General features: G+C 34.4%; 1 protein-coding gene across 3 annotated transcripts in view; it reads right to left on the bottom strand.

The window, feature by feature from the left end:
• LOC150100738 (beta-galactosidase-like) overlaps positions 1-12706 on the bottom strand; it is a 381618-nt gene that overhangs the window by 66810 nt on the left and 302102 nt on the right. For all 3 annotated transcript variants that reach the window (XM_090401983.1, XM_090401982.1, XM_090401984.1), the window contains one exon: positions 12333-12413. In XM_090401983.1, the coding sequence (XP_090258109.1) occupies positions 12333-12413 (81 nt within the window). The remainder of the gene's footprint in view (positions 1-12332; positions 12414-12706) is intronic.

Here is a 12706-nt window from a genome sequence, read left to right as displayed (position 1 = left end):
AATAGAGATGCAAGAGGGAAATACGGCCAGTGGTTTTGAGGCAGTATGGTGTGAGATAGAGGTAAATAAAATCAAATACTTGGTGGGATGTTGTTATAGACCTGGTAATGTGGATGGTTGTGATAGTGAAATGTATAGTCAATTAGCCAAGCAAATAAGAAAAGGGTGATCATTATGGGCAATTTTAATTATGGCAAAATAGACTGGAATGAAGAGATAGCAACTGGGAGTAAAGAAAATTAGTATCTTGAGTTTTTGAGGGATAACTACCTCAGACAGCATGTAACAGAGGTCACACGAGGATTAAGGGTCTTGAATTTGGTCATCTCATCAGAGGATGTAATTATAAATGAGGTGTCAAATCATCCACCAATTGGTGAAAGTGACCATGAGATGATTACCTGGGTGGTTGCCAGCAGTGTGAGGACCTCTGTGAGAAAAGGGTATATGTGTAACTACAAGGGGGAGTGATTATGAAGAGCCCAGGAGACAGCTTGCAGGTGTAGCATGGAATGAGGAGTTAGCTGGAAAAGAGATCAATGCAGATTGTGGGATTTTCAAAAACTATCTAGTGGATGCAATGTCTAAATGTATTCCAAGGGTGAGAAGGTTAAATAAGGTAGGTGTGAGATGGATGAATAAAGAGATTAAGCATGGATACAGAGAAAAAGGGCATTGTGGAGGCAGCATAAGAGAAGTGGAAGTAACCAATTTCACGAGGTCTACAAAGACCAATCAAAGCAGGGTGACTTGGTTGGTGAGAGTAGCTAAAGAGAGGTATGAACAGCAGTTAGCTAATGCAGCCAAAAAGAATCCTAGGGAGTTGTTTTGATATGTAGCCAGCAAAAGAAAGAATGATTATGGAAGGATGACATTGATTGGAGGAAATGGTATACAGACAGCTGTTGCAGAATGTGTGGTGGAGATACTTAATGAGCAGTTCATAAAGATCTTTCAATCTTGTGAATGTGACTTCATGGAGAGATTGAGAGCAGTTGATGACGGGGAGAAGAGACCGACTGTAAGTGAGCAAGAGGTGTTTGGGGAGTTGAGTAAACTAGATGTAAATAAGGCTGTGGGATTTGATAATATATCACCGTGTATTTTGAAGGAATGTGCTAGATAGTTGACACCCGCCTTGACATATTTTTTTTAATACGAGTCTTGCACTTGGTCAAGTTCCTAAGGAGTGGAAGGAGGGCCAGACTGTTCCACTTCATAAAGGAGGTGATTGAACTCAAGCATCAAACTATAGGCCTATCTGTGTGTTAGATGCTGTGGTTGAGTTGTTGGAGAAGCTTGTGAGAACTAGGATCCAGAGTTGGGTTGACAACAATGGTATTATCTTTGATGGAGAGCATGGATTTGTTAAAGGGAAGATATGTTTCGGTAATCTACTTACTTATTACAATAAAGTGACTGCTTCTTTGGACAGAGGAGAAGGATACACAGTAATATACTTGGATTTTGCAAAGGCTTTTGATAGAGTACCACATGATAAGTTGACGGTCAAACTAGAGCAGATGGGATTGGATTGGAGACTGGCTATCTGATAGGTATCAACAAGTTGTGTATGGGGGAGCGATATCCAGGAAAAGGAAAATCACTAGTGGAGTGCCGCAGGGGTCTCTTTTAGGGCAATTACTGTTTAACTTGTATATTAATGATATTGGTGACGATTTGGTTGGAGATATTCAGTTATTTGCAGATGATGCAGTGTTGGGACATACTACGAGGAGTAAATAAGATGTGGCCTTATAAGAAGACTTGAATAGATTGAGTGCTTGGGCATGGAAATGGGGATGCGAGTTCAATGTTGCAAAATGTAAGGTTTTAAAATTTGGAAAACAAAGATGGGATACAGAATTTATGCTTGATGAGGATATATTGTTAGAGGTGGAGGAAATAAGAGTTCTGGGAGTGATAGTGGATAAGGATCTGAAATTTGGGTGACACATAGCCAAAATTGTGAAGCCAACACAAAGGCTTCTGGGAATAATGCGGAGGACACAATGTGTAGAAGTAGGAAGATTCTTGTTCCATTGTATAAGGCTTTTATTAGGCTACACATGGACTATTGTGCCCAGATTTGGTCACCAAGTTTTCAGAAGGATGAAGAGATGTTGGAAAGGGTCCAAAGGCGACTGATTAAGGTAGTTTTTGACCTCTGGAATGTTGAGTATGAGGAAAGATTGAAAAGATGTAATTTTCAGATTCTGGTTGAGAGGAGGAAGAGGGGAGATATGATAGAGACCTACAAGTTGGTAAGAGGGTGTTATAAGATCAATGGTGGAGAAGTTCTACAGAGAATAGTGGGAGATCAGAATAATAATGGGAGAACCAGAGGTCATCAATGGAAACTGTATAAAGAGGGTGTGAGTAGGGGAGTGAGAGGCAGGTTTTCTTCGTGCAGAGTTGTGAATGATTGGAATGCCTTGCCTGACAGTGTGGTGTCTGCAAAGAGTTTGAGTGTGTTTAAAACATGGTGTGATGAGATGTGTGTGTGATAAAAGGACATCCCAGATAAGTCCTTGACTCCATGAGGTCTTGGGGTAATAATAATAATAATAATAATTAAATATAGAGGCACTACAGTGAATGCTAAATATATTGTATTAAATATCCTTCCATTTAGACAACTATATATTTACAGGAAGCTACTTTTCCTAGAGACTGATATAAGTATTAGAAAAGATACTTACTTCTGCAGAAAAGCAGGCTAAAAATATTTTATCACTAAAGCGCAAAAAGAAATAATACACAAGCAATATATCTATTAGATCACAACTAGATGGCATAGGGAAGTGGTGTTCAACCTTTTTTACTACGTGAACTACTTTTCTATAAAAAGTTATTCGCCGATCTACTCTCTTATATATAAGTTATTCGGCGATCTACTGTCTTATATAGATCATGTCCCCCAACTTGATATCTGATTATGCACAAATAAACAACTACAAACTTTATTTGTGTATTTAAAAATTTATTTATCACTTTTAATTATTTTAATACAACAAACATTTTAATACAACAAAAAAAAAACAAATATATTGGAATAAAATATTTATTTCTCCATTTTGGAAAACCAAAGTTGATTACAAACTCACAAATTGCAGGAAATGCTGGTTTGATTAAAAAAAAAAAAAAAGTTAATGTAAAATTTGGCATTGTTTGGACCTTGCAATATTTTTATAGTCAAGTTGATATGAAGAAGTGGCCAATCGCAAATTACAAATAAACATCCAAATGATCATTTGTAATTTGGTTTTTTAATTTTTTATGACGGTCATATTTGAAAAAGTGGATTCTGACAAGTATGTCGATCCGAAACACAACAGAATTTTTCGCGCAATATCAGTTAATTTTCATGTGCATACTTCCAAATGACTTCATTGTTTATTGATTTTAAATGTAAACTATTCTGAATGTTTATTATCTCAAGTTCTACTTCAGCTTGGTTTATATCAAACAGCCCACTAATTTTATTTGAAATTTCTGTGATGTTCAAGTTTTCTTGAAATGGATTATTGATAAAAGATACAATCATTTCAGTTTTATTAAAATCTTTAAATCTTGAATTTATTTCTTCCTCAACTAATTCTATTTCGCGAATAAATTCTTTTAAATCACAGTGAAGCATTTCTTGATTCTGTTCAAAAAATTTTAATAAATATGGGAGATGTCTAAATTCGCAGTCATTTATATTTTTCTTTAATATAAAGTAAGTATTGTTGAAAAGTTTTTATTGAACTTAACATATGAATTAAATTTTTATCTCTACCTTGTAACTCTAAATTTAAATTGCTTAATTTCGTACAGAAATCTACTAAAAATGATAAGTGTCACAACCATCTTTTATCACTCAATTGTGGAGTGATAAAAGTTGCCTCTGAGACCTCGCATGAAGTTTGGCAACCCCCAAAGAATCAGTATGAGTCTTTCATCTTAAGTTTCAAGTTTGGCATTCCTTTTGTTCTCCTCCGCTTTCTTTTGATTGTAAGTTGCCGGCCATCAGAAAGTTGTCTGAACTCTTTCTGACTGACTTCGGAGATGTTTACACTTAGAGCCTGCAAGCCTTTCTCATGCATACAAGTTTCAATAACAATCTTTCTAATGCCGACATGTACAGCTTCGGCGACAAAAACATTGCCTTTGTTTTTAACACTCTAACATATTCTTATTAAAGCAGTATATACAGTTAGCTTCAAAAGAGCTATTTACAAAAACATCTAATACAAACTATACCGAAACAAAGTTTATTTTTTTACAATATTCACATGGGACTTAACCTAAGTAAAAAATTGATGTAATGTGCTTTGGAATATTTAATATTTAAGCTACAGTCGAGTTTTGACACTTTGCTTATAATCGTATTCACTCGGATCGCTGTTTGACTTCCACTGATCCAAATTAATTCATTTACCCGGATTTATAAGCAAATTACTGATTTGACAATTTTAACAAAAAATAAATAAACAATAGCAATACACTTAAAGCAAATTAAAAATAATACAAAATAATGATAAATAAAATATTATGTTTTCAGTTTTAATTAAATTTGTAAGTAAGGAGGAATACACAAGAGATCGACCAAAAATCGCTCTGCGATTGACGGGTTGAACACCCCTGTCCTAGGGAATGGAAAAAATCAGTTTTTATACCTTTATTGAAGAAAAGCGATGCAACAGAGTGCAAAAATTACAGAACTACAGCACTGATATCTCATGAAAGTAATTACTTAAGATCATTAAGAAAAGACAACCATTCATGAAGAGAGAAATGCCAGATGAACAGGCAGGATTTCGAAAAGGCAGAGGAACAAGAGATCAGATCGCCAATGTGAGATGGATAATAGAAAGAGCACAATATCAAAAGAATGTCTATCTTTACTTCCTTGACTATAGTAAGGCTTTTGACTCTGTAATCATGTGAAACTGTGGAATGTGTTAAGAACAATGGGAGTACCAGAGCATTTCATTATCCTTCTAAGGAATCTTTACTATGAACAAAAAGCTACTGTCTGAACAGATCTTGGAGAAACTGAGTATTTCACATTAGATAAAGGAGTGTGACAAGGATGTATTTTATCTCCATCCCTGTTTAACTCATACAGTGAATACATTTTAAGAATGGCAGGGCCTTCAGTTGGAATTAAAATTGGTGGAAGAAATATCAATAATTTAAGGTATGCAGATGATACCACCTTGCAAGCAGAATGCAAAGAAGACTTGGAGGAACTTATTATGAAAGTTAAAGAAGAAAGTGCTAAATATGGCCTTAAACTTAACTTAAAAGACAAAAGTTATGGCAACATGGGAACTTAATGATTTTGAAGTAGATGGGGAGAAAATGGAAGTAGTTAACAATTTTGTGCTCCGAGGATCCCGAATTGATAAAGATGGGTATCGTACTGAAGAAGTTAGAAGATTATTACTCAGAAAGAAAGCAATGACAAATTTAAGCAAGATCTTTAAAGATAAAGATATTAGCCTTGCAATAAAAATCAGAATCAAGAAAGCAATGGTATTCCCTGTGGTTCTGTATGGATGTGAAAGTTGGACCCTGAGAAAGAGTGAAAGAAGGAAGATAGATGCATTTGAATTATGGGTTTGGAGGTGCTTGCTAAGAATATAATGGACTACAAAAATCTTCAACGACTTCTGTGCTTGGGCCAGTACTATTTATAATTTACATCAACGATTACTGTGACCTACAGACTGATAACCAGTACATAAGTATTAGAAAGACACTTTTACTTATTTTTTTACTTCTGCAGAAAAGCAGGTTTAAAATATTTTATCACAAAAGTGCAAAAAGAAATAATACACAAGCACTATATCTGTTTGGCTTCAAAAAGTTATAGATTCGGAGAGCCTTTTATGAAAAGAAACGGTGCTTAAATTTCACACAATTTGGGAATTACCTGAATATCCTGGTAGCGTTTTAGGAAGGTCAGACAATTCAGTTGTCTTGATAACTTCAGCTTCATTTTACCGTATTGGTGGGCCTTGCGTGCGATGGAATCTCCATGGATGATAGTAATTCTGATAGGAAGGCTTATACATTGGTTATACATGATTACTAAATAACTTAAGGAATCAAAACGTACACTAGAATATAAATTAAATTCAACTTTAATATATATTTCCAATATTTTGGCAACGTCACGTTGCCATCTTCAAAGGAACTTAAGATAAAGACACGTGCACGCAGGTACTAAACACAGTAAATGAGGATGAAGCGAGGACGCTATTGTTTCTCCTAAAAGTCCTGATGGTGCTCCCTAGTGGGCTATGTAGGTATTCTTGACCATTGGGCTGAAGGTATCCTGATTTACATCTCCCAAATTTTGGGCAGTCAAATGCAACCAAATTTGTTGAGGTTTGGCATGTTTCTTAGGGCTGAGGCTGATTCCATGAATAGTCTTTCAAACTTGCTACGGTGTATTACTGTGGCTTTCTTCCACCGTATTCTGTGGCATGTATCCAGAGCATGGTCTGCAGGACCAGAGTGACTGTACTGGTGAAACCGTACAAGGGACCTGGTATACCCTAACCACTGAACTTAATCACATCCTCAACACTTTCTCAGATAATGGCTAAACCCCCCCCCCAAAAAAAATCCAAAAAGTATTGAAACCAGTAAGCCACAATCCCCTCCTCCCTTCACAACAAGGATTACTCTAAATCCAGCATCGTTCCCTACATCCAAGGCACCTCGGAAAAAATTACCAAAATCTTAAAAGAACATGACTTGACCTCTTGTTACAGACATACAGAAAATTGGCATCCCTTATCTGCTCCACTAAAGACCAACCACTTCCCCTAGACTGACCTGGTGTATACCAGGTCCCTTGCAGCTGTAAGCTGTCCTACTTTGGCCAAACAGGCAGGACAGCGAATATCAGAATTTCAGAACACAAGGACTACATCCAGTTTACATCCAGTAATACACCGTAGCAAGTTCAAATTTGAAAAACTTTCGTGGAATCAGCCTCAGCCCTAAGAAACATGCCAAATCTCAACAAATATGGTTGCATTTGACTGCCCCAAATTTGGGAGACATACATCAGGAGATCTTCAGCCCAATGGCCAAGAATACCTACATAGCCCGCTAGGGAGCACCATCAGGACTTTTAGGAGAAACAATAGCTTCCTCGCTTCGTCCTCATTTACTGTGTTTAGTGGCTGCATGCACATGTCTTTTATCTTAAGTTCTTTTGAAGATGGCAACGTGATGTTGCCGAAATATTGGAAATATATATTAAAGTTGAATTTAATTTATATTCTAGCGTACGTTGTGAATTCCTTAAGTTATTTAGTAATTAAAAAAGTCAGAAGAAAGTAAACATCCTTGCCTAACTCCTTTTCCAACTTTAAGACAATCAGTCAATCCAACACCTGTTCTTACCATGGCTTCTTGCTCCCTGTACAAGTTGACTATGAACCTGATAGTGTGTTGAGGAAAATCCATTCTTTTTCATTACTTCCCACAGTCTTACATGCTCAATACAGTCAAAGGCTTTAGAGTAGTCTAAGAAACACATTACCAGAGGGAGTCTGAATTCTTTATATTTTTCTATAATCTGTCCAAGGCAAAGGATCTGATCTCTGGTGCCCTTACCTTTCCGTAAACCTACTTGTTCCTCGGGCATCTCTACCTCAACCTTTGGCCTCAATCCTATTTGGCATGATCTTCAATAAAATTGTGCTTGCATGAGATATTAACCTAATAGTTCTATAGTTCTTGCACGCTTTCATATCACCTTTCTTATGTAGTGGTATGAAAATTGACTTCTTCCAGTCTCTAGGACAGGGGTCAGGAACCTTTTTGAACCAAAGAGCCATTCCACCAAAAAAGTTAATAAAAACAAAATTTTGGGAGCCGCAACTTCAATTTGATTTTTCCTAGTGACTCAAAGTTGCAGTTAGTTCAACTTAGGTAAATTTGTTTTTAATTCAGTACTTCCAAATATCAAATACCACTTTTATGTTTGCATATAAATTTTTTATATGTTCAATAAATAAAACAACATTAAGTTTGATTAAGTTTTTAATCACAAAACATGTTTAAGTAAGTATAATATTGCAAAAAAGTCAGAATTTGTATTGCAAAAAAGAATTAGTCTGAACAAAAATACAATATTATGTTAATAGATATTTGATTGTTTTGATTTAAAATTCACTAATGAAACTTTTGATTTTGAATATTCTCAGCCAATTTACTTAAATCTGGATTGTATGTCATGCACTTTAATAGTAATTCAACTTTCATCTGTCAATTTGTTCCTATACTTATTTTTAATGTAATTCATTGAAGAGAATAATTGTTTGCAATTGTACGTTGAACCGAAAAGAGTCAAAACCTCAAAAGTAAGTAGCCTGGTATTTGAATAATTAGTTGAGAAAGAATTCCAACATTTAAATATAATTTCCTGTGGTGTTTCTTCCATAGTTTTCTCATTTTCTTCAAATTGTGCTACCGTTTCCTGAAGTTTTTGTACCCAGATGCTTTTATTCTGAATTTCCAGAAGCTCCATTTGTAGGTCTGCAATTGATATTCTGGGAAAAGCTTCAATATCTATTAATTTTAAATTGCAATTTAACAGATGTAATATAATCATCTCCTGATGTTTTTTAAAATCCTGAAATCTGCTTGTAAATGAATCTAAAATTACAGTAATCATTTTGGCGAATATTTTGCAATCAAGCTTTTCTTCATTTAAATTAAATCTATAATTTTTAGATTTTCAAAATATATAAATTTTCCTTCAGTAACATCTTTGAAAAACACTCTTAGTTTCTGTTCAAAGGTAAGGACTTCCTCTAGTAATTGTGAGGCTGTGTTTTCCTTCCCTTGCAACTTCAAATTTAGCTTATTAAAATGTTCTGTCACATCAAGCAAAAAACAAAAATTTTGTATCCAATTGGGATTGCTGAGAAGTTCCACATGATTTACATTATAATTTTTAGTGGTTAAGAAAACTATTACTTCTTTTAAGCACTGAAAAAAACGTTTTAATGTTTTCCTCTTGATAACCATCGAACAGATGTAAATGTCACTAAATCTTTATGTTGACTACCTAGTTCCTCTAAAAATGTGTCAAAAAGTCTGTGATTCAATGCCTGAAATCAGATGAAATTGACCATTGGCACAACAAATCCATCACTCTTTTTAGTAGTGGTAATAATCCCAAAGAATTTGCAACTAAAGCTTCTTGATGCAAAATGCAATGAAATGAAATAACTCCATGTGGAATATGAGTGGAGAATAATTTAACAAACTCTTTATTTTTTGCAATCATAGAAGGCGCACCATCGGTCGCAATGCATACTATATTATTACTATTTATATTTTTATTCTGTAAACTTGTTAGAAGGTTTTCTTAAATATCTTGACCTGTAGTGTGTCCTTTATGTGTTAGCAGATCAAGAAATTCTTCTCGAATAACGGAAGATGTGATATATTTAACCATCATGTAGCATTGTGCCATATTGGAAATATCATTTGATTCATCAATCACGATAGATATCAAATTGGCAGAATTAATATCCATAATTTGCATATTTGAACTTCTGCAGAAATTGTTACAATCCATTCCTTGACAGTTCTACCCAAAAGAGGTAAATCTTTAATTTTTTTACGTATCTCGTCCTTATTTTTCATATTCTTAAATAGAATTTCAGAGACATTGTACATGCAATTTTTTTAGAAATTCACCATCGGTAAAAGGTTTTTCTGCTTTTGCTATTTCAAGGGATAACAAAAAACTTGCTTCAGTAGTATTCGACAAAGATTTTGTCCAAGTTGATAAATTTCTTTGCTGAAGTAATTTTTTCTTTTGTAATTCTTCAATAGCTTTTATCCTATTATCACCCTCAGGATATTTTTTACTGAAGTCTAAATGTTTTCCTCAAAAATGTCATTCGATATTACTTGATTTGTTATTTTGAAGTGGTAAATGGCAAATTAAACATTGCGGATTTCCATTTACTTCTTTAAATGCAAATTTCTCTATCCATATTTTATAGAATCCTCTGTTTTGTTCAATTATTTTTCTTTTTCTTGAACTCATATTAAGAAGGTTATTATCACAAATTTACCTGCAAGTAAAAACACAAATTCAACATAATAAAAATTAATTTGTGCATAACATTACCTGAACACTAAATTAAACACCACTTCAGTATCACAATAAATAAGTTAACTAACAGAATATTTATTTTGACAGTTAAAATCCATATGTATCTAAAAACCATGGTGTTTGACAGTACAGCTGATCAATTAGTTCAAATTCTCGCCGTGGTGCTAGTTATCTTAGGCAGGGTTAATGTTTAGTGTTATTTCAAATGTAATGTAGCTGTCAGTTGTTCATGTCATAAAATTTCATGCATAACACACATCACATGCATAGTATCTAGCACCACGAACAGGCCGTATCAAAAAACAATATTTAGTTGTTTGTATTAATTATGTATCTTTTAATTCAATATAAAAGAGCCGCACTTTGTTCAGCCAAGAGCCGCACTTTGTTCAGCCAAGAGCCACATGTGGCTCTGGAGCCGCCGGTTCCCGACCCCTGCTCTAGGCCATGATCCTGTCTCCCATATTCTTGTAATCAAGTCGCAGATCACACTTGTTAAATTAGCAATGGACATTGCTGCACTGATGTCAGGGATGAGTGACTCATTTGCCTGCAAATGCTGGTCAGCACTAGAATGTATACCACTTTGGGACAAAGGACTTGACTGCTGTGAGCTTGGTTGCTCCCTAAATTTGTATGAAATACATTTCCAGTTCTGCTTTCTGTCTTTTGATAATTCTTGTACTGAACTGTCACTCAGTCCTGCACAGTAAAAATTATAGTTGCTGTTACAGTTAGTTACTGCAAAGTATGCAAGGAAATAGCCTTTATAATAGTCTTTTATCAAAGGCTATTTCCTTGCATACTTTGCAGTGTATGGTCATTTCCTAAGATTAGCAATAAGTTAATTCTGTAGCTGGTTGTTCTACTTACCTTGTAAGTAGAACAAAGAAGGTTATGGCAGCTGTTGGCAGTCTTCAGGTTTCTATATATTTTTCATACACTGTTAGAACACTATTAGAGGCACACAGTTAATAGTTGTGTCACTGATAATAGTTGATAAGGCTTATCAACTGATAATAGTTGATAAGGTACATGACACAACTAAAATTTATTTACTAATTTGCAATTAACCACCTTAAAAAAATGTCTAAATCGGGAGACTATTTCATAGCTGCTTACTGATACTTAGCCATCTGGCGATGGAGTTTATATATATATATATATCTTATGTGTATATTTATATCTATATATATATATATATATATTATGATATATATATATATATAAATATCATAAGATCATATATCAGGATCATATATTTATATATGAGGAATATAAATAAAATGCTGATGCATAATACCAAATGGTTATCTTCCCACAAATATAGCTGTTTATGTATATTCTGCGAATTTTTAATTAAATCATAGTTAAATTTTAATTACTATAATTAAAAACAAGAGCCACTGTAGCTCAGTTGATTTTAACAATGCCCTCTGATTGGAAAGACCTAGGTTCGAATCTTGATGTTTAGTATGTGAAGAACCTTTTATCAGGACTTTCCATCTGAAGTGAGGTAGCTGGTCTCATATGGAGGTGGTAGAGATTTTTCTCCTTAAAATTCAGGTTTTCCATCCTGCAAAAGCAAGCAAAATGACCCAAAGAACACATGCAATATACAGACATAGGACATAATAAGAATAAAGATTAACCACCCTATTTCATTCATTAGGTTTTGAACTGATTGGTATGGGGGTGGTCAATAGTATAGCTAGAGCTTTTGCCACCCGGGGCAGTCCCTGAAGCAAAATCATCGATGACATTGTCGAAGTCTATTTCATAGTAATGTAGGTAATTCTTAATCAATTTTATTTAGAAAAACTCCTCTCATAACTAGCAACACTTACAGCAACTGTGAGGAAAATTCGCTTAGTATTACAATAGTTGGAACTGAGTTCTCGAGACTGTATTTTAGAACTAACTACAAAAGTTCAAAAATGTTCAAAGTGCCACCCGGGGTGGATCTTTGCCCCCCCCCCCTCTAGCTACGCCTCTGGTGTGGGTCTATATGTAAGATAGGAAGGATGGAATATAAAACAATTATGTATCAGAAATTATTTACAACACAAAATAAACAAATATAAAAGAATAATTTAAAGAAAATTCATTCCATGAATTTTCTTTAAATTATTCTTTCATTTTTTTTTTTTAAATCATAAAGTCAGACTTTTAATTTAATTTCACTTACATGACTGATGTCCTCAAAAGACAATGGGTACACAGACGTTAATGACTCACATCTGGTCATTATGTGCCAAATATCAGTAACCTATTATAAGAAAAAGAAATTTTTTTTTAAAAATGTCATAGAATAGCTGTTTGAAAAAAGAACAATTACATACTACATACATTTTTTTTTTATATAGATATCTCCTTCATATCAGAAGACTCATTATGGGAGACCCACACTAGCCTTTAAACACAAAATCTATCTATCTCTCCTTAAACTCATTCACTGCCAGGGCAAACACAACCAATTGTGTTTGCCCTGACAGTGAATGAGTAATCCATTCCACAGTGAATGACTACTCTGGTAATCCATTCCACTCACTCACCATTCTC

Source organism: Typopeltis vanoorti, chromosome 12 (genome assembly GCF_054136105.1).
Source record: "Typopeltis vanoorti isolate ZY-2024b chromosome 12, IOZ_Tvanoo_1.0, whole genome shotgun sequence".
NCBI classification, from domain to species: Eukaryota; Metazoa; Arthropoda; class Arachnida; order Uropygi; family Thelyphonidae; genus Typopeltis; species Typopeltis vanoorti.
This window is presented reverse-complemented; position numbering and strand designations above follow the sequence as displayed.